The sequence below is a fragment of the Lytechinus variegatus genome, chromosome 19 (assembly GCF_018143015.1).
Source record: "Lytechinus variegatus isolate NC3 chromosome 19, Lvar_3.0, whole genome shotgun sequence".
Lineage (NCBI taxonomy): Eukaryota > Metazoa > Echinodermata > Echinoidea > Temnopleuroida > Toxopneustidae > Lytechinus > Lytechinus variegatus.
This window is the reverse complement of record NC_054758.1, coordinates 9637388-9661532: the sequence shown is the minus strand read 5'-3', so window position 1 is coordinate 9661532 and position 24145 is coordinate 9637388. Positions and strand designations below refer to the sequence as shown.

The window sequence follows — 24145 nt, the reverse complement described above, 5'->3', positions numbered from 1 at the left end:
ATAACTAATCAGTTTATCAGTTGTCAATCCAATTGTTTTAGTTCTTGGTAGAAAAATTTTCAATAAACCTAATTTAATAAAATATTCTACAAAGAACAAGTGGGGATACGACGTCATCAGCCCACCTAATCAATATTCATGAAGACATGCCTACTGTTTCACCGGAATAATGCAAATCTTTAAAATTCAATAACTTCGTTATTTGTTATCCGATTTTGATCAAATTTTCAGCACTTTGCTCTGTGAATTTTACTCTATTGAGATATAAATATCTCCTGCCTGGACCATCCCTCTAATAGTACATTGATTTTTCAATTGAACATTTTAGTCGATGCATCAATGGTAGAAAAATGTTCTTCGATGTCAGATCGCTAAGCTTTGTGTTACGGCCCCAGAACATAACCAACAACTACATGTATTTACATTTTCATAGAGTTTGAATTCTGCCCAAGCACCATGGCAAGGCACCAATCCACACTTTGCCATTCTCACCCAGGTACTAATTGGGTACTGGTAGGAAATAACCGTCATTGTGGCAAGTGTGCGCCTGAAAGGCTGCGTATAAAAGCTATGAATCCAGTGACTGGGTAATAATAATTGTAGATTTGCTTTGAGCAGTAATATATATATAGACTGATATCGTGCTTTATATGACTCCCAAGAATGTTCTGTTATCTGATTGGTCCAAATCGGATCACATGATATTCAGGGAATCACATTTTGTCCTCCAAGAATTAAAAATATTGGATTGACAACTGATAGATATTGATTGCTGTGATTCGTTTTGTTACAACAGATGCATATCGTTCACACAAGTAAATATGACAATATTTATGATTTCATGAAACAATAGAAGAAAAAGGAAAGTTAAGACACGACATCATCAACCCAAATGAATATTCATGATGATATGCATGTGACTGTTTTCACAAAATAATGCAAATCTTTCAACTTCATTATTTATTATTAGATTTTGGAGAAATTTTCAGCATTTTGCTCTGTGAATTTTTACTCTATTTATTTGGATATAACTATTTTCTAACTGGAGTACCCTTTTACTTGCCAATACATCACCACTCACAATCTCTTCTCGCAACACATGCTATAGTATATCTAAAACGGGTGATTTTTTCAATAAACCACTTGATGAAATATCACTACATTTTTGCCTGGGGGTATTTCATGAAAGTTGTCAGCACTAACTTAATTGTCAGAGCTGACAATTTCAGTGAAATCCTTGGTTTTGATTGGCTGAGAGGCACTAACCTCTGACTGTTACCATGGTAACTGTCAGAGAAAGACAAGTTGTCAGTGCTGACAACTTCATGACACGGTTCCCTGTTCTCCCTATGCAAATCAATTCAAGATATCAAGGTGTGATCTATTTTCTCTTGTACAATCATTAGTACTCTTTATTCTGTCACAATGACATAAAGGGAGATTTCAAGTTATGAAGTAAAAAAGAAGGTTTCAAGATGTCACAATCGTTCTCTCTATGATGTCACAATGGATACCTTGATGATGTCACAGCCAATATCCTTAGATGCCATATCCAATTTATTCATGTTTCAGGGTTTCAGATACTGTCTGTATCATGTCACAACTTCCGTTGAAAGATGTCACAACCAAAGTCTTCATGATGTCACAATCAGTCTTTACTACGTCATAATCAGTCTTAATGATGTCACGATCCTTTATGAGCCAGATCAATCATGGTATAGATAGATGTTGGTGTCCAGTCACCGCCTTGCTGGACGTACGATACCCCACGGTCAATATACATCAGAAGATGGCCAAAGTTATACACCGTCTTTCCTTCTTGCCGACGCTGGGTAGGTGCAAATAAGATTCCACTCTCGGCCGCCTGAAAGACAAAAAAAATTGCATCGTGATGATTCAAGAGTTTGAATGGTGGCTCAGTGGTGTAGAGTGTCTGTCTTATGAACCGCAGGTCATGGATTCAGTCCCCTGCCTAGTCATATACAAAGGCTTATAATTATGGGACCTTCTGTCTTGTTGGAAGGCACTACAGATTCATATTGGAGAAGGGCAATTATAGGAACATATAAATAAAATCAATAATATAGGATTTATTAAGTGCACGTTCATACATGTATGTAGCCACCTTGTTAGGTGCTCAAGGAGCTCCTATATTACTACGGCTTAGCTAGTCTTCCGATTCCAGTGCTCACAGCTTTTTTTGAGGAATTAGTTCCTGCCCGTGCCAATTTACCTCACTTGGGTCGAGTGCAGCACACTGTGGATACATATCTTGCTGAAGAAAAACACACTATGGCTGGGAATCGAACCCACGTCCATCAGCTTGAAAGACGAGCGTCGTAACCACTAGACCATAATGCCCCCACATTTGCTGTGCTCACTGGTAGAGCAGTTTTATAACTGAAGTTCCTCGGCTGGGTTAATACAATAGGGGTCGGATGAGCAAAAAATGGTTCAATATTGAATGGTATTACCCATGAAATGGAAGATTTATATGGTAGGAAAAAATTCAACTGCAAAGATTCATCTGCACAATGTGATTTACTTGTTTGATATTCAAACTTAAAGACCCAGATTGGCTGGCTCCTCCAATGCGCCTTTGAATGTCTTTGACAAATATATGGCGCTATACAAATGCTGTGCATCATCATCATCAAGAGGAAAAATCTCTCAACGAAGTGATATTGTCTGACTAGGAGCCTACCAAAATTGATTTGTCCTTTCAAGACAAATGCCAGTTGTGGTAACAATCTCAAAACGAGTTCAAACAGAATCTAATGAATAACCACAAAAGGTTTAATAAATGAATAAAACATAAAACGTGGAGAGTTGTGGCCCAGTGGATAAGTCTTCGGACTTTGAAAAAGAGGGTCGTGGGTTCGAATCCCAGCCATGGCGTAATTTCCTTCAGCAAGAAATTCGTCCACGTTGTGCTGCACTCGACCCAGGTGAGGTAATAGTCGATTTGACAGTCTCATAGGCTCAATACACCAACCTAGAAATGTTCTTTCCGATGAAGTTTTTTTCTTGATTCGTGTTCCTATGGGGTCCTAGAACAAATTCAGCTTGGTTGCCAAAAGTTGCCGTTTGGGCAATTTTGCTAATTAGCATAAATCCAAAATGGCCGCCAGATGCCATCTTGAAAACCTAACTTTTGAACCCCTGTCCACAAAATGATGAGTAATGACTCGTTTTAGGGTTTAGAGATGTGTAGAACCGATTTCTGTAATCATTTTTGCAATATAAGGTCATCTTCAGGTCAAATCCAAGATGGCCGCCAGATGCCATCTTGAAAAATTGACTTTTGATCCCCTTGCCCCAGAATGACGAGTAATACCTCTGTTTAGGGGTTTTGGCGTGTGCAGAATCTGTTTCTGCTTTCTATTTTGCAATATAATGTTATCTTCAGGTCAAATCCAAGATGGCCGCCATATGAAGCCATCTTGAAATATCAACTTTTGAACCCTTTTGCCCCAGAATCAAGAATAATAACTCTATTCGTGAGTCATTTGGTATGTTGATACAATTCATGCTGTAATTTTGCATAAAGGATAATCTTCAGATCAAATCCAAGATGGCCGCCAACCGCCATCTTGAAAAATTACTTTCCGAGGCTTATACGTGTTAGATCTAATTTCAGTAAGAATACTCATTTCTTTCATTAATACTAAGTTTTTGTCAAAGAATGATGAATAATCCCTCTTTTCGTGAGTTATTTGGTATGCTGATTCCATTTCTGTTAATAATTTTGCAATATAGGATCATCTCCAGGTCAAAATAATCCAACAGGACCACTAAACGCCATATTAAGAAAAAAAAACTACTTCCGAGATTATTGAACATTGAAGAAGTGCTCTCCCTAATAAGGTTGTTGTTATATGTATTGGAGCTCATGTAAGGAGATTTCAGTGAGAATGATTCATTTCTTTTAATCACTCCATTTTTAGTTCGAGGTCAAGTCATGTCTAATATGGTCAGATGGTTGATAGATTTCGTCATTAACCGCTTACTTTAGAATGAAACCATTCAAGGTTTGGGCTATGATTTCGGGAGTTTTGATCCTTTTTTATTTCTGTGCAATCATACTTTTCCAGTGAAATGACTTTAAAGTATTATTTAAATAAAAAAGTGATTTCTCGGTAATATTAAGAAAAAATAGTTAACTTATTAACTTCCTTTATAATTATTATTGGACTTTTCCTCCTGACAAGAGCCATTGACTTGGTCAGCAGGAGTGCACTCTTTAGCCTCCTGCAGAAGATAGGCTCCCCCAAAACTGTTCCACGGTCAGGATTGTTCTCATTCGTGAAATGTTTTACGGAAACGATGTCGCCCTGCCTCTCAAGAAGTGGGAGTACAAGACCTAGTCATACATAACAGCTGCCTGTCCTGTGCATGTTAAGGGTTTGGATCATCCATCAGCCTTTGAGACAGTCAGAAATCCTGATAGACTCAAGACACCGACTGTCCTCCAAATACACACTCGTCTGGTTGTGGTGGACCCCTCACCTACCTTGGACCGACTACATGTCTCTTGCCCCCTTTCACAGGACAAGCATAGGGATTGTAAAATCTGTCACAGTCATGGCCAAGCTCCTGCACGGAAATAAGTCCTGGAAAACGTACGCAGACCAAGAAAAGTGGCGAAACACCTTCCATGTCAGCTGCCTCGGACGTATCATGCACGTCAAATGGCAGGACTAAGTGAAAAATGCAGAGGCCCTTTAGCGTACGTGCTGGCATCAAAAGCTTATTCTCGCTCCTTAGTCAAGGGCACCTCAGGTGGTTGGGGCATGTTTGCCGCATGAAACCTTGGCGAATCCAAGAAGGGAATCGCCAAGGTAAGGTGAGCTATGTGATTGGTCTCACCCCATCGGTAGATCACACCTCCGTTATAAAGACACCTGCAAACGTGACATAAAACTTGCCGGCATAGACACTAACACTTATGAAGGTGTAGATGATAGTCGCCATTCTATGGAGAGCTACTAAGTACAGGGGTCAAGATGTCAGAAAATAATTGGAATGCTAAATTGGCAGGCCAAAGGCCTAGGAGGAAGGCTAGGGCAGCATATCTATATAAACGTGTCTCAGCGCCATCCTCCTTCATCTGTAAAAATTTGCTCTAGAGACTGCCACTCTAGAGTGGAGCTCTATAGTCACTCTCGAAAATGTAAGGCCGAGCGCTACACCATCGTCTTTTAAGGCGAACTGATGCCTACCAATCATTGGACACATTGATTTAGAAAAAAATATTGATAAAACACTTTCAAATTCAAATAAGACCCTAAAAGCCTCTTCAGTATAAAGGTATGGATGGACCTTAAAAAATAAAAATACACTCGGAATGGATCATGGCCCAAACCTGCAGAGGATTCATTCTAAGTTGAGCAATTAATGTTGAAATCTGACATCTAAGATGTAACTTCACTTGACTTTGAACTTGAGAATTGATAAAAGAAATATGTATTCTTACTGAAATCCCTTTACATTAGTTCTAACACGTATAAGCCTCGGACAGTAATTTTTCAAGATGGCGGTTGGCGGCCATCTTGGATTTGATCTGAAGATTATCCTTTGTGCAAAATAACTGCATGAATTGAATCATCATAACAAATGACTCATGAATAGAGTTATTATTCATAATTCTGGGGCAAAGTGTTCAACAATTGATATTTCAAGATGGCGTCATATGGCGGCCATCTTGGATTTGACCTGAAGATGAGATTATATTGCAAAATAGACAGCAGAAATGGATTCTGCACACCCCAAAACCCCTAAATAGAGGTATTACTCGTCATTCTGGAGCAAGGGGAACAAAAGTCAATTTTCAAGATGGCATCTGGCGGCCATCTTGGATTTGATCTGAAGATGACCTTATATTGCAAAAATGATTACAGAAATCGGTTCTACACATCTCTAAACCCCTAAAACGAGTCATTACTCATCATTTTGTGGACAGGGGTTCAAAAGTTAGGTTTTCAAGATGGCATCTGGCGGCCATTTTGGATTTATGCTAATTAGCAAAATTGCCCAAACGGCAACTTTTGGCAACCAAGCTGAATTTGTTCTAGGACCCCATAGGAACACGAATCAAGAAAAAAACTTCATCGGAAAGAACATTTCTAGGTTCGGAAAATGTCAAATCGACTATAAATGGGTACCTGGCAGGAATTTATTCCTTGAAATGCCACCGCTGTAAAAGGCTGCGGGGCTAAAGCCAGGGTAATAATATCCAATGGAGCGCATAGGGACTCATTTGGCAGTGATAAGCGCTATATAAGCATGTTGGTATTATTATAAAACATGTGCCAAGTGATTCTGAAAGAAAATGTGAAATTGCTGAGAAATTGACAAAATAACCCTCGCATTTTAGCCACATGTTGGGTCTTTTTACAAGCAATAATAATACACTGTCCCACATGTGCTTGTCTGTTTTGGTGGTCTTCAGTGTGATCATCTTTAAGTAAGATTTCATGATTTTGCAAAGGTATGTTTATGTTAATATACTAGTTTTGGAGCTAGAATGATGTGGTGACAATTAACCTCGATTTCTCATGAAATAATTGTTTGCTGCAACAACCTCCTCATTAGCATGAAGACATCATTTATGTACAAATAACTATCATGACATTAATAAAGACCTGTATCACAAAACTTAGCATTTGATCATTGGGCTGGTATTTATGCTCATTTACATTGATTATTACATGGAATAAAGCATTCAAATAAATTAATCACTAAGTTTTGGTGATACCGGCCCAGATTCTTACCTTCCTTTCCAGAAGATCTTTGAAAGTTGTTGGAATCCCAGAGGTCGAGCTCTTTACCATTACAGGCTGAAATAGAGAGAGAAAAAAGAGGTGATAATTCAAAATTTAAATGAAGAGGGAAACAGATCTATATCAACCAGGGTTTATAAAGATGTACAAGAAATAAAGAACTATAATAGGGACTTAATAAACTGCATGTAAAGTGATAACCATGCACAATGACAGTTTTCACAGTATCATGTCCCCTCCTCCCCCTTCTCATTACTTAACAACGATTTTGGTCATGAATTGACTCGTAATATTCCATGAGCATAGGATCTCTTGAGTTGTGTTTGTTTATGTATATTCATTTTATGTTGCCCAGTATATTGTTCATCTAGAACATATAACCCGGGCTTAGCGAGATTGTTTCCCTTTTTATCAATATAAGGTGATTTATAAATATTTTTTTTTTAAATAAATAAAAAATTGCATTTAGAAAACATATTAAAACACACAACTTGCTGTCATAAGTGCAACAGAATTATAGAAATGATAGGTGGAGCAAGGGAGGATGCATGAAATGAGAAGTGGGGTATCGGCACTGATTATAATTCAATATTTCTTTAAAGTTATACATATATTTCTGTAAACTGTACAATTGAACAGTCGTATCACTGTATATCAATACTCATTTTACATTTCCTTCGCTGGAGTTGAAATTTCTGTCATTTTACAGGCAGACAACTACATCTCATTTTTGAATGGAAGTCTTACCTCGTTATTCCATTTGCTGATTGGTTGTGATGGCGGTGGCGGTGCGGTAGGGGGCGGTCCTGGGGGTGGAGGTGGACGGTTCACCTGGACCGGTCCTGATCCACTCACAGATCTCTTCATTACATCCAAGGCTTGGTTGAAGAATGCTGCAGTGGGGGGGAGCAAGACGGTAAATGGCACTTGGTCCACACCCACTTGGTCTACTTTCCATTTGGTCTCATCTCATATGGACTAATCCTAGTTTGTCTCCTAGCCATTTGGTAAATTCAGTTGAATTAATTGCCACTTGGGCTACACCCACTTGGTCTACTTTCCATTTGGTCCCATCCCACATGGTCTAATCCTAGTTTGTCTACTAGCCATTTGGAAAATTCAATTGAATTAATAGCCACTTGGTCTACACCCACTTGGTCTACTTTCCATTTGGTCTCATCCACATGGTCTAATCCTAGTTTGTCTACTAGCCATTTGGTAAATTCAATTGAATTAATAGCCACTTGGTCCACACCCACTTGGTCTACTTTCCATTTGGTCTCATCCACATGGTCTCATCCTAGTTTGTCTACTAGCCGTTTGGTAAATTCAATTGAATTGCCACTTGGTCCACACCCACTTTGTCTACTTTCCATTTGGTCTCATCCCACATGATCTAATCCTAGTTTGTCTACTAGCCATTTGGTAAATTTAATTGAATTTATTGCATTTGGCCCATTTGCCACTTTATCTAATTTCCACTAAGTCTATCATCACTTAGTTTATATAGTTTAGATGAACTATTTATGGACAAGTTGGAAAGATTTGACTGTGGAAGAGATCATCTCGAACCAACTGGGAAATGCAAGTAATAATGCACCTTTGTTTAATTATGAATTCTTCCTAAACAACATAAAAGAAACTTCAAAATTCACAATGATTCATTGCATTTTTCCTACAACATGGCCCTGCCACACAAATAAGTTAGGCAAGCAGCACCAAGTTACTTTATCACTTTGTACATGGACCAAAACAATAACAATGCACATGTATTGTCTTGTTTGGAGGAGATGATATGAAAGGGCATGGCAGGTGATGATGTCACTGGCTTTCCATAGCAAACCCAAAAAAGTTTGGATCAATGGTATTCCTTTATAAGACAGGACCTAGAAGTTTCCCTTTTCAACTCACATATGATTCCAGGTTCTGCATGCAGGTAGTCACGGAATAGTTTCTTCCATCCACTGTAACATACTTTCTCTTTCTCTCTCCCTTTTCCTTCTCCACTAAACTATCATCTTTGTACATAAACTTACATTTGATTCCAGGTTCCGCATGCAGGTAATCAGGGAATAGTTTCTTCTATCCACTGTAACATACTTTCTCTTTCTCTCTCCCTTTTCCTTCTCCATTAAACTATCATCTTTGTACATAAACTTACATTTGATTCCTGGTTCAGCATGCAGGTAGTCAGGGAATAGTTTCTTCCAGCCACTATACCAGGAAACCACTTCTTGGTAGTTAGGACTGTTGTTCAGCCAAGAACACAAGACTTGAAGCCACTTCGTCAAGAAATTGGTCTCGAAGAGTTTGACCAGCGTTGGGCGGGGCATGAAGTCTTCCCACGCCATCACCCATTCAAAGGGTTCTGTAAGGGATGGGTCAGTAAATCAAAACAAACATAAAAGTAAACATAAGGGAAACCACTGATATAACAATTACCTAATGAGCATGAATGTCAACTAACTACCATCAACATTTCATCATCATCATCAGCATACTCATCATCACCGCCAAACAATATTATCATTACAGGTTTACAATAATAGATTTGCAATGCACCAAAATCTCTCCATAGATGCTTCAGGCACAAAACAAACGGGAAGCTTGAAACTGTCAAATCACAAACATCATAACTAACTACACAAGAAATATGTTGTAGTCCCACAAACCCACCTAGATGTTGCTGGTACGGATTGACCACAAACTGCTGTAAGCACATGGCCAACTTGGGAACGATATGCCTTATTACAAAAGCTTCCATGGTTCCTTTGGAGAATACTGGTTTCCATGGCAACAGGATAGTTTTAGCCGAGCTATCGCTAGGATGCCAGTCCCTGAGAGCCGAACCAAACTTCTGTCGGATCGGGATGTAGAGAGGAGCTAGCTGCTCACCTGCAGAAAAATGAAAAAGAAAATCCATATAACATCCATATAGAAAATCAATTTAACTTCCATATTTTATTTTGTTCAACATAAAAATATGGAAATACTCCAAAAATTAATTTTGCTCAATTAATCATTGGCCTGACAACCACTGAGTAACGCAAGATCAACATTGTTCTATCCCACAAATTGTTGAAGGTAGCAAGGAAGTAACAATTTCCATTTTTAAAGTCTGTTTGGTTTGGCCTGCTTGGGACTTAAGCTTCCGACTTCTAGGTTCTGAGACAGCAGGGCTACCAACTTAGCCAACACAAAAAAAATACTTCACAGAGCGAGGAAAGCAAAATTTTTACATTTCAAAACTTGTCAAGCCAATTAAAAAATAAATAGTCATTAACACATATGTATAAGTTTTATATATAAACTAACAAATATCTCCTGAATAATTTGATACCAGTATGCTTAAATTCAGACAATAAGGAGGTATTCTTTGCTGCAATGTAAGATTTGATTCGTATGAAAGGAGGGCATATATGCAATGAATGAATCTAGACCTTGAACAATTCATAATTGATAAATTCACTATAAAATTTGTTTTAAATAATGATAGCAGGAAATGTTTAAACAATTTTTATTATCAATGCTCAGGTTTAATTTGCAGAATTGAACTGAAAAACTCATTTCTAAAATGAAGGTTGCTGCAACTCAGTATTCATTTAAGATAAGCATAGATATCATTTGATGTATACTTGTGAATTCCATAACAAATTCTTACCTAGCAACGGTAACCATGGGTGGAGCCAGGAGTGTATAGGTACAACATCTGTCAGCGGATTCCAACTCTCTACCGCCCTCTGTAGTTTGGGGAAGATGAGTTGGTCAAGGATGTTATCAAGGATCCAACGGGGAACAAGAGGGAGCCAGTTCTCTAAAAACTCTGTCAAAAAAAAATTATACAATTGATTCACAAGGGTGTATGATAAGATTCTATTTAAAGGTCAAGAGAGAAAGATAGTAGAAGAAACAATCATATTGAACCTAAATACATCATTAAACATTATAAAAACATCATTAATGGAGTACTGTAGGTCAACTCAACCCCAGAAAAATGTGGATTTGAAAAAAAAGGGAAAATCCAAAAAGTCTAACTTTGAAATTTTCATCAAAATTTGATGTAAAATAAGAAAATTACAACACTTTAATGTTTCACTTATTTTTCACAAAACAGTTATATGCACAATTCAGTGACATGCATATAGGAGTGCCTTGAGTCAAGGTGGATACGTGCGCTATACAAATACCCTATACAGGCTATGTAATGGAAATGCTGCCATCAAGTACTTTACGTATGTTGCATACAATTTGACGATAATATTAGTAGTATTGACTTGTACCAATCATTTTTAAAATAAAAAGTGGGTTGCCCGAATTGCAATGTACTAACCAATCAGAGGATCACAATCATGAACATTCCATCCAGTGATTCCTCTCCTAACAACGGGCATCCACTCTTCCCAGACCAGTCTCTCGTAAGCGGTTATAGCGGGATGGTCCTGGATGATTAGCTGACAGTCTGGTGAGTCTAGGATATCTTTCCACGTCTGGAACAGGTCCAGGTGCTTCTTGGTCTCACTGATGGGTTTCCAGTCACGGAGCTCAGCTTGGATCTGAACAAAAAATAAACAAATCAATTAATAACAATTATAGTGGTTTCTTATAACGCTCATATCTATTAGCACACCAAATGCTCCAAATCATTACCTCAACTTTGTGCTTTAGCATATCAAATAAATCTACCTTACCAGTGGGGTGCTTCATAAAGCTATTTGTTAGTTACAAATAACTTTATGAACAACTGGTGATGCTATTTTGGATGCAATAATCTGTTTCTCATTGATTTTCATAAAGGACAAGCAGGTATAGTTGTACATAAAGTCATTCATAACTTACGAACATTATTCAGAAACACCCAATAGGATAGTTCTGGTAAATGTAGATCACTGTCTTGCCAAAGAAAACAATGGCCATAGTAGGATTTGAACCTTGTGGTCTATACTCCAGAGACGTGAACCGCTAGACCACGAAAACTTTTTAATTCTACTTACGTGTAATAAGGCCTTTAATACTCCTACTTTTATTTCTACAATATATTACTACTAGTACTAGTACTACTAATACTACTTCTACCACCACTACTACTGCCACCACTAGAACAAAGGCATACTATTACAACTACTATTACTTCTACTTTCACTAATATCACTATCACTGCTACTACTACCAGTACTAATGCTGATTCCACTACCAATACCACCACCACAACTGTATGTACCACTGTACTGCTGCCATCACCACTACCACTCCTGCCACTACTACAATAAATGAATAAGTGAATAACTCGAAAGAATGAACAGCCCTATCTATGACTTACCAATGGAAAGACCAGGGCTATAGTTATATCGACAAGTTGAAAGGCTTTCCACTCTTCAGCCATGTCCTCCCGAAGCCTCTTTAAACTTTCCTCAAAGTCATTCAAGGTCACCGGGTTAGTATGTCCCGAGGTTGACCTCTCAGCGAGACTGCAATTAGTCAGAGAATTGAAAACACTTGGTAAGGTCGACATTCACATGGTCTACAACCAGTCGGTCTACTTTTCAGAGATGCTTATACCACTTGGTCTAAACCCAAATGCATTACAAGCAGTCAGGTCTATACTACACTTAGTCTAATTCTGATATAATCTAATACCCAGACTAAATGAATCGAATTGAATTAAATTGACTATCTAATTTCTACTTGGTCTTGTAATTATTTAGCGCGGTGTCAAAATGAAGCAGTCCAAATTATATCGACTGAATGATATTAGGCCAAGTTGATATAAGTCGTATATCTTTACTGGAATTATGGTAAATGGGCTAACTAGCCTTTAGACCAAATGAAAAGTTGACAAAAAGACCAAAGGGGATGAAACCAAATAGAAAGCATACAAAGCGTGTGTAAGACCAAGTGGCAATTAACTGTTTGCTATACAGTGCGTATCAAAAAAAAGTTTACACTTTGAAAAAGCTCTGGGAATTAAAAAATATACATTATGTAATTTTTTCACATATAATCTTGGGTTTGGGTCTCATCTATCCAATGAAAGTAAAGGTTTTGACAGAATGTTACACTTGAGTGAGCACTGTCCATTTTTGTAAAGCTCGCAGAAATCTGTTTGCGCAGAAATGCTCATTTTCACGCAGTGTCAAGGGAAAGGGCGAAATCAAACTTACCCTGCGATACATTTTTCCTACATTTCCCTTGCACTTTTAGTCAATTAAGATAAAACAGATACATTCAAGCATTTTTAAACAAATTTGCCACCCAAATTGAAATTTCAACACTTAATAAGCACAACTTTTACCCTTTTGTGCCAGCTGGATCTGAGGACATAATTGAATCTGAACACAAGTTTACATCAGACATCTCCAGCACTTTTTCACTAAGTTTTTATTATTTTAAGTGGGTTGACATTTAATTTTTTATTTAATACTTGTTTCTCCACACTTTTCCCAAGGTTAACAATCATTAACAAATTGAAAATCAATCCTGATTCATTTTATGTAAATAACAGCTCAGTTTAAATCAAATATCGTCTTGATGGCCTTGGTGTGTGGGGGAGTGGGGCGAGGCGTAATGCACTCTTCGAAGTGTATTGGGCAAGGAAACAAGTTAAAAGAGGTCAAAGATATCTTCAAATCAATTTTACTTGCTAAATTCTACGTGTTCTTCATGATAATGGTTTAGTTTTATTCGCATAGCTATTTCAAAGTTCTGCGCAAATCATTTTTCACTAACTTTTCAAAAGCGGTGCTCACTCAAGCCGAAATATTTTTCGATATATGTATATCGTCATTTGCTTAAATGGATCTGTACCAATGTTAAAAAGTGGAAAAATCTTCAGGATATTACAAATGTATAATTTTACAGGATTTTTTCAAAGTGTAAACTTTTGTTTGATACACACTGTATAATAGTATTCAACAATAAAAAGGAAGTGATTATGAAAATAATAGGGTAAATGTGAATGCACTTATAATAATAACCCGCTTTTACATAGCTCTTACTCCATCGGAACGATGTGTCTAAGCGCTTTACAGATATATCATTACCCCGGTCATCTGATTCTATCAGTCATTCCCACACACAATGTGTGCACATCCTCCACTCCCTGGGGAGTATTCCAGTCAGTCGCCGGTGAGGTGCACACAGTACTGGACAAGCTACTATGACTTTCACATCCTACCGGGACAGGTAGAATTTGCAATGCCCCATGAGAAAAAGTCTACGTTAAAATTAACCTCTGTCCCTGCGCCTGGATCATGCATACGCCATTATATTATGGTGCGGCAGCAGGCCGGAGAGAAATATACTGCATATTTCTTTGCAAAACGTAGACCATTTTTTGTGACATCTTCCTCCGTTTTGCAATGGTTTTTATTCGTGAAGCATCAGAATGCTATTCCCACACATTTACATGTCTATCCTGAAGTTAGAAACTGGCCTGCCCCTTGCAACCGGTATTTGTACCATATTGTAAATCCACCAAATTATACGACTTTTTGAGAAATGAATGAAATCAAATAATACAAAAAGAATGCATACCTCTCTACAACCTCAACGACCGTTGATAATCTATCGATGACGGCTTGTTCTTGCTCCAAGATTTGACCTGTCTTCTGATTCTCATGCTGAAGGTTCACGATCATATCATCCTCATGATGTAATCTGTGAAGAAATTTTGTTTATAAAGGGTCAAGTATCTAACCAGTTGTGGCTGTGTAATGGTGTTTTTCAGCATAGGAAATACACAAGGATGAAGGGTGATTTGGGCAGTCATGGTGGCGAAATTTCCTCCAAAACGCATGCTTTAGGGCGAACATTCTTTCTAGACTTGCCCCAAAATTCTGCAATTGCCCAAAATGGTAAACAGATAGCCCCTATAAAAAAAGGGTGGTAATTAAAAATGATAATTAATTCATAAATACATCATGCTTCTCGCTTACTAAATCAAAAAGTAATACTATTACTACTCTTACAATTTTGAGAGACACAGGACCCTACAGGACTAGCATATACCAACTCCGAGAGTCATGAACGATATGTATTACGCTTTATAAGTCAGATGAATTGTTAATCCACTGTTCCTGATAATACTTCAAAGGTATGTTGCTCTCCTTCTACATCTTCCTAATAAAAATTTAGAAATAAAACTTGTAGAAATAGCAAGATAATTTCTGGTTATAGGGCAACTCACTGTCTATCATGCTTAATAATCCTCTGCTCCGCCATCTCAACAAGAAGATCCAAGTTATGCATCAGCTCCGGCATCTCAAACGTCTTCTTCCCCGCCTCGACAGATTCAAACGTCTCTACGGGCTTGTCGTGACCTTTAGAGATCTCAGAGTACCCGGACAGAACACGCTGCTCCGGTCCGGTCATATCGATCACTTTCACATTTGTAAGTCGTTGGTTTGGGAGAGACTTGGGCTGTTTCTTGGATATCCCTGTCCGTTTGACCTCATCCACTGTCTTGTATACATAGTTCTTTTGACCTTTGACCTGTAATGAAAAAAGAACATGCGACCTTTGACATTCTTGCTCACAGATCTTAGAATATTCCGTATTCATCCACATCTTAAACATGAAGTGGAATAGAAGACTAACAACAATCATATGTGCAACTGAAAATGGGCTTCCAGCTGTAAATTATATTTTAAATCTTAATATGATTTTTTTTAACCTAATATGATTTCTCCGTCTTCCAGGAATACAAAAGAACAACAGGCAAACAAGTGTGAGAAGAAAGAATTATAGGATAAAACATTTCATGCTTCACAATGAGCAATGCAAATACACATTAACAATAATAACAATATTAGGAATGTGTATCATGCCATCTATCTCAATAAAATCTGATGTTACAGATGGGATAAATCCAATTGATTCGATACCTATGACTATTTTTTTTCTTTTTTTAACATTGCTTTTCTTGACAAAATCATAGCATTACCTATCTTTATATTTTCTTATAACTCACAAGCTTTGCTTTTAACTTAATAGGCCCCTCCATTCTTTACTGCTTTAATTCTTATTGTGTTTAATTTCTTTTTCTTTCATATCACATATTATAATCATATCAACCAATGAAAAAAATGCAAAATGTTTGTCTGTGAATAATGGAAATAATCTGAAACTATTCCGGGGCGGCGGAAGCGCACTTTTATCATTTAGCTCAAGCTGCCGTTTCCAGCACTCAGTGCATTCCATACTCACATCGGTTTTCTTCCATTTGGCTGCTCCCTTAGCTGCTACAGGTTTGCCGAGTTTCCTCGCTATCTCCTCGTCGTCGATCTCCTCGTCCGAGACGATGGTCTGCCGCAGTGGTCGACCATGACCGATGGCTCCTTTGCCTTTATGCTTGGTAGCCTCTACGGGGCGAACGATACCTTGGTTTGCTTTGCCGAGACCTTTGCCTGGAATATACCCCATCTACGGAAATATTAGAGAAAAGGGATTTGTCAATGGAACTCAGGGAAGGGTTCAAGAATGGGTCGTGTGATCCAGTAGTTAGAGCATTGGACTCATAATCGCAAGGTTAAACTCTGCCATTGTCTCCACTTTAAAGAAAAGGCCCAAGAGTGATATCTGTCATCTAAAGTAAAGTCTGCCACTATGACTGATTAACCTAGACGTAAAATATATCGTAGGTATTTGGTTATATACCAGCTTTGCGTTTACCAGCAAAAATGCTGTCCTGCCAAGTTCCTACGGGAGTTACCATAAACAGAAACAAAATGGTACAGATATAATTATCCTGCGAGTGTGCCATGGAAAGATTTATCAGTGATTATTACTAACAGATATCATAAGCTATTGCTTAGGCTGAGAGCACATTTGTCCCACCCACCAACAAATCTTTTCGTGAACCGCTCCCCGAGTGAAGGGTTTAATTACTTGAAATTTAATCTAATTGGTAGTCAAAATTCACCAAAAGTTTCAACCAGCATCATCATCATCAACGTTTAAAGTCCATTTTTCCCACTATGCAGGGTTGGACAGTTCATTTCCATGATGGCTCTCCTCCATACTATCCTGTCGTGTAGGTCAATGTGGGTAATGTTCAACACTTTCCTGTCTATCATATCACACCCGCCCTCTCAGCATTAGTTTTGCCACTGGCAAAGGAAAAAATGTGACAATATTTTTTAACTTTAAATTAAGCCCTCGAAACTATCTAGTTTTTGCCCCCCCCCCCTTCATCCCGAGTGGCAAGGTGAGAGCAACAATCATCTCAGAGAGGACTGATGTTGCTGCCCTGCAGACTCACCAGGAATATACTCTGCTGTGCAAACCCTTCACTCAAGATAAGTGATCTGAATATGTAGCCTAAGGTCCTTGCCAATGACTTGAATACAGAGGCCCATATTCTGAAGTCAGGTTTAACTTAGACCATGGTCTGACTCTGTGCTAAAATTATGGGAAGCCAAAAGTGTCAAAATTTTTATTAAGTTGTATGTTTCTTATGTTTACTGTGCTCTTTCCTGATTCATCGATGGTGAAGACAATCATATATTTATACTTCCTAGACAATTATGAATGATTTGAGAGCCAAATGAGCTGAAATATGATATCTCTACTGTCAGTGATTTATGTAACAACTGGCTATCCATACATAAACCACAACTTTAAACCTGTGTTTAAGTTTAAACCTGACTTCAGAATACGGGCCAGAGGGTTCTTCTCACAGCCAGTTTTATTTGTGCTCGTCTCAAGTGAAGACCCATTTTTTTACAAGAGTTTCAATCAGGGTCTTTGCCGTCAGACTTCTTGGAATAATGGTCAGTAAGTAAGTACATACAAACCACTGTGACTCAATACACTACCTACACACCCAATTTTTCTTAAATCCATTAAATATTTTTCAAGTTATTGCGCGGAAACCAAGTGGGGGGACGGGTGGACAGGGGCAACGCTTAATGCCCCCTCCGGACTTTGTCTGCGGGGACATAAAAAAAGGGACCATTTCTAACCTGAATGAGAAGCTTTTCTCCGATTCCTGTGGTGTACTTCTGCCACTTTGCAAACTCCTTGTCTGCTTTCATCAGCTTGGCATGTCTCTTCTGAGCCTGGGTTTTAGGCGCTTTGCCGGCGCTTGTTGAAGGTTCGTCGTCATCATTTTCATCACCCTGGAAAAATCAATTACAAATTACAAGATGAATAATAAATTTGACATAGGTGTACAAGTACTGTTTTAATCATGTTAATGAACATAATCACATAAATGTGTGTACACATTACCACTGAACAGGGATGGGATTTCTGTTCTACAGACCTCATATGTGTGATGTCATAATCTTATAGCGCCCTCGCACAGAGGACGGAGAAAAATTAGTAAATGGGCCCTGTCCACGGAAGATTATTCTATTGTTACTGGGGGTGCTGTGACAATGCTCAGCACCCCAACTAACAATAAAATAATCCTCTGTGGCCAGGTCCATGTTATCAGGATCATTTTAAGAAGGAAAATGTAAATTAATTTGATTATTTCAAAGACACCATACCTCTGCATCCTCGTCTTTCTTGTTGTCGCCTTTGAACCCTCTACTGATGAAAGCCATGTCTCCTAAAGGATCAAATCCTCCGCCCCGCGATCCTCCGCCTAGTCCAACTCTTTCGTTCTCCTCATCGCTATCCTGTGCCCACATACCTATGGGAAAAAAAAATTAATAAAGAAAGTTCATTCTCCCCCAAAAAATCCATAATAGAGTTGAGTTCACAAAAGTTGATGAAATTAGCCACCTAATTCTTCTCATCACAATCGTGTGTCCACATAAATAATAATATTGTCAATGTGTCTAACATGATGAACTATCTACAAATCTGTGGGCACGTTGTGGTCTAGTGGTTCTGACTCTCGCCTTTGAAACAGAGGGTCATGGTTTCAAATCCTGGCCGTGGCGTGTTTTCCTTCAGCAAACAATTTATCCACACTGTGCTGCACTCAACCCAGGTGAGGTAAATGGTTACCGGCAGGAAACAATTTCCTCAAAAAGTTGTGTGCACCTTAATCAGTAGCCTAGCTCAGCCGGGTAATAATAGCAGGGCCCGCTGGGAGAACAGTTTTCGGAACTGAAGTGGCTACCCTGGGTAAATATACCATTATTCTCATTATCCTTTTATTCTCTGGGAGATTAAACAGGGCATAACAAGAACAGGGAGAAATCAGGCCATTTATATCAGTGACCTTAAGAAAGACTCGGGCCTTCATAACATTAATGAACTGAGGACAGCTATGCTGGATAGAGAGGTCTAGAAGCACTTCCATGTTCCTGGAAGCCAAGATGGCAAGGGTTAAAGCCAATCCATGCTCTTGAATTAGTAGTAGCAGTAGTAATAATTTCAAAAATAAAGTTCATTGAAAAAATCATAACAGTCGAGTCTGCATTATGTCACATTGTTTTCAGCCTGGGGGCCGTTTCATAAAGCTGTTCGTAAGTTAAGAGCAACTTTCTTACACGCTAAAGAATTGCCAATGCTTTATGAAACACCCAACTGGATTCTTACTTTTTGCAGGCTCTTTCACGTTCCTGTCATACATAGACTGTTAATACTATTTCCTCTCTGGGTTTGAAGCTCTGTATATTGATTGTCGGGTATGAAAATAAAACAACAAAATACCACTAAAAAGGAGCTCTTACCATAGATGGCCTGGGCCTTAGTCTGTCTCCCTTGAGGTCGATTGGGGTTGAACTCGTTAGCGATGTCATAATCGGTGACTTCAAACGCTTCCTTCTCATCGTCACTATCCATCGTTGATCTCACCCAACGTTCGTCTCAGGCTACCCTAGTCTGTCATAAGGACAAAAACAAACATCCTTTATTTTTTGTTTAAGAGAACTTGGAAACTGCATGCATGGGAAATTTGAGACCTTCTTGTACTGTACTCCTAGGTGATTTGCTTTAGAATGCATTTAGGCATTTTTCAGCATTTAAACATGTTAATAAATGTCAGTTATGTATACAGTGTGTATAAAATTTGTCAGTCAAGTTACGCGGTACTTGTCTGCATTCTTTGACCCGCTGTGTGGTTGCGGTAGCGCAGAGCAGCATATTTGGTTCTCTGAGCCCGATGTTCTTTGCTTGGAAGTGATGTAGTGAGTAGGAGAGTGATGATAATAAGTGTACCTGTATGACTGAATATTGATACTGTTGCTACATTAATGCTTGTATGTTTCGAATAGTTTTCTGCTTGTATTCATGTTGAATATTCATCTTTGTTTGCTTGTGTACATGCATATTCATTGCTCGTGAAGGCTAATTGCACTGTTTTGAATGTCGAATCGAATCTACATAAATGTAAACTAGTGCTTCACCCAGCACATGAGGCCATTAACATGTTTTGTCTGAGCAAACCTTTTGATGCCTATAAATACATGTTAATCTGAAAAATAAGTTGTAATTGCCTTATTATCCACCCATATACTTAGATGTTTACAGTACATTCCCTCTCTCTCTCTTCTACGATTTTTTATTATACATATAGTCTCGGGAGCCCAGCCTTAGAAAGGCCATTAGTCTATGCTGGCTCCCTCATATTCTCATTTATTTTTTTGCTAAATATATTTTTTGTATCTTTATTTGTATATACACTGTAGTGTATTCTTTGATTTATATGTTTGTAATGAGAATTTTGAATAAACTTAAAGTTAACTAGGAGACTGGTTAAAATTCTAGACAGCCGAGGATAGAGAAAACTTCATCGCCTGGCCGGATAGAGATGAAGGTGGTACATTAGCAACCTCTTCAAGGAATGCTCAGGGCTGATCCAATAGCAGCATTGAAGGTCCCTTTTGAGTCAGCAACGACTCTAAACAACATCAATACAGGCATTCATAAGACAAGAATCTCTCCTCATAATGCCAATGATACATGAGCTGTCTGTCCATCTGGACATCAAAGATCTGCTCGATGTAATTCTTCAGGGTTCCCACAGAAATTTGAAAACAGAATTCCATGACTTAATTGCTGCTTTCCATGACTTCCCGTGGCGTCCCGGGAGTTGGGATGTCACAAAACTCGGAAAAATGGAAATCATGGACACCAATTATAATAGCAGAGTATGAGAGTTGCGAGACACGACAAACTGGAAAGCTGCCATAGCCAAGAGGTACATGCATTTCCATGACTTTTCCCTGACTTTCCATGACCACAAATTTTTCCAGGATTTTCCATGAATGTGGGAACCCTGCTCGATTGCCTGGAGCGAAGAGCTGTTGCGACAACTTGTGCTCCTCCGATTCTGCGATTGATGTCAGAACCATCTAAGCAGATGGGTTGCTGGTTTCTTCTTAGAAGCCTTCTTTAGCGTTCTTCTCAGTTATCTTGGTATACGTCTTTAAGTTGCGATGTGAAAAAAGTCATTGACAATACCATTGACAAGGAGTAGCAGGCTTCAGCAAGGAGATGCAAGTAGCAGTTGTCAAAATAGGACACATTCATGGTTTTAACAGTTGTCTGAATGGCATTTAAATGAATGGTAATTTCACCAGAGCAAATGTGATGTTTGACTCATGGATGCTCACAACCTCAGCTGTCTTTAGGACCATTATGTGTTGGTTTGTGCAGCTGATCTCAGCCACTACACTTTTCAAGGTGTAGAAGTGAAAATTAAGTCAAGATAGAAACAAAAGGTTGTCTAATTGTTTGATTGTTTTAAGTGTATTCTTGTCTTTTCCCCAAAAATCAGCTTTGTTTTCTTGTGTTTGTTTTATGTACTGTCTTTTTGTGTGTGTTTTATTCATTTCTATTCATTTTTGCATTTGGGTCTCCCTGTTTGCAATCACAAAGTAAAATAAATTTATGCACTACTGATCTAATAAATTGAGACCAGTATTGCATAAATTAAATTACAATGTTTCAACTTACCCCGCGTTCCCACTCACACAACATGCGAGGTTAGTAATACTAACCTCGCACAACGCATGTAGTTTCATAGTGGACTTTGACGTTTTCATTCATCACACGAATGTGATGGAATAAAAAACGCCAAACATTTGAGTATTTCTCCACTAATGGAAATTTGTTTTTATGATTTAACTTTTTTTTAATGAATTGGAAATTATTTATAAAAGTGTTTTTATCGCTTACCTCCAAGTCTCAACCAAGATACTCCGTTCGATCCGTCCTTAATACTGCGGTGGAAAGTACGCAAACAACAATCGAAAAGCAATTTTTCGTATCGAACATTCTCAATTCAAGTCGTCAGCACATAATAGGAAATTGTACCAAAAATCAACAGGTTGCATCTCATGTATATACTTATTGGTAAAGTACGCCATCTTTTGACAAGATGATGATGAAAGTGGATTGAACGAGCAAGAAAATAATGCTGATCGCCTAGAATGCAGCTAGCTTGCAACACCGTAAACAAAGGTACGGTAGGCACTTAAGAACCAAGTTTGAAAGGACACTCGTAAAATTACGTCACTCTCGCGATGAATAATCATTAGATCGTGGTCGTGCGTGTTCAATAAAAACTCTCTGCATGCATGCACTCAGACTCAGTGTGTATTGAACACGCACGACCACGATCTAATGAATATTCATCGGCGAGAGTGACATAATTTTACGAGTATCCTTTCAAACTTGGTTCTTAAGTGCCTACCGACTTTGAAATAATATCGCGCGCCCTGTTTAGGCAAAAGTTGATATCAACGCTGATCAAGAGGCATCTACGTGAAGATCACAAAAAATGCTCTTATTTTATTAAAAACAACACCAAACAGAATTCAACAAACGATCCATATGGTTCGGTAAGTGTCATAGAATAAATATAATGCTTAGCTACGATGTAAAGTCATAGTTATTTTAGTAAAAAGGGTGTGAAGGATTCATATGCACCTGGTGCACGCGAATCTTTCACACACGAGACGATTTGAAACCATGGCATGAGTGCCCGCGTTCCAACAAACCCCAATCTCCCCTACTGTGGAGTACAAAAACTGAAAAAGCATGCAAGATTGTGTGAAATGTGTTTTATCTGACAAGAAAATGGCTACCAAAAGTTACACGGAAATGTAGGTTTACTTTTGGCGTGTTTTCTTCCCTCACATTCGTGATGAATGAAAACGCCCGTTTCTCTGATCCTGTAAAGTGTCAGTGTTCATCGGGCTCATTTTCGTCCCAACCCCGCCGCCGGAGACGGCGTAGCCGTAGATCGCGAGTTGTCTCCGTGCAAACCCAATCTCAGTTTTCTCACACACACCGCAGACTCTCAGTCTTAAAAAAAAAATCAAATGCACAAAAAAAGTTAATTAATTACCAGAATATTATATCTTACAAATGTCCAAAAGTGGTCCAGCAGCCTACACCGTGAATATCTGGTAAGAAAACCTTGAATTTCGTGCCAAATAACCACAATAACTCTGGCAACTTCATCAATTGCGTGCCAATGTGTGAACTATACTACGGTGTCTTGAAGTCGACAATGTGAAAGGGAAAGTTCACGTTGACAAAAGTTATTTGCAAAAATAGCAGAAAAAAAAATAAAATAAGATACTTGGCGAAGGTTTGAGCCCGGGGGGGGGCACTTCCATTCACGAGTGGATACCATACGCGACCATGGGGTCCCGAAAAGCACCCTAAACAGTAACACGTAATTTCCATATTCTGAAAATGCACCCCTTAACAAGTATTGGCGTGTGAAACCCTACCCTTAACAAGTATTGGAAACAGAACGATACTCTTGGCAAACATTCCCTGAAATTAACCCCTAAACAAGTACAGGAATGTTTTATTGTTACGGGTCCTTCGGTCGTCGGCTTTACCTTAATTTTGGTTTAGTACAACCCCACCTTCTACACCTCGCGCAAATCGGACTCTAAACACGTAGTGTTGGGGCAAAAAGGACATCCTTTATAAAACATTTTAATTTCGTTTTATCGTCCCCTCAAATTCGACCCTAAACACGTAATTTTCTAAGCAAAATAGATAATAAAGTTATGGCATTAAAAAGATTTTCATTTAATATTCCGCTGAATAAAGACATGTTTTTATGAATATTCAATGAGCAAACTGATGATGTCATATCACCACTTGTTCTTTTGTATTTTATTTTGTGAAGTAAGGTTTATTCAATTATTTTCCTTAAATAACAAATAGAATGACAGTAAATCTAGTGGATTACAAATTCATTGCTGAAACTTCAATTTCATTACAAGGTAGGCATATCATTCTCAAATATATGAAAAATTAAACAATTATGATTTCGTGTAATAATATAAGAAAAAGGAAAGAGAGGATGTGACATCATCAGCCCACCACATGAATATTCATGACGACGTGCAACTGTTTTCACTATTTCTGGCTTAACTTCAAAATTTAATAACTGCTATTTTCTTATAAGATTTTGATGAAATTTTCAATATTTTGCTTTG

The 24145-nt window shown here is 38.3% G+C and overlaps 1 protein-coding gene across 1 annotated transcript; it reads right to left on the bottom strand.

Moving 5' to 3' along the window:
• Positions 1-1467: 1467 nt before the first annotated feature.
• Positions 1468-23167, bottom strand: LOC121406121 (tuftelin-interacting protein 11-like). The gene is made up of 15 exons (XM_041597142.1): positions 23032-23167; positions 19409-19559; positions 18272-18417; positions 17741-17896; positions 15984-16199; positions 14965-15269; positions 14313-14435; positions 12100-12247; positions 11113-11335; positions 10444-10605; positions 9459-9677; positions 8944-9150; positions 7530-7675; positions 6774-6839; positions 1468-1864 (listed from the first exon to the last, which is right to left on the bottom strand). Exons 2-15 carry the CDS (start codon positions 19518-19520, stop codon positions 1685-1687), a joined length of 2409 nt encoding a protein of 802 aa, XP_041453076.1. The 5' UTR covers positions 19521-19559; positions 23032-23167; the 3' UTR covers positions 1468-1684.
• Positions 23168-24145: the final 978 nt, after the last annotated feature.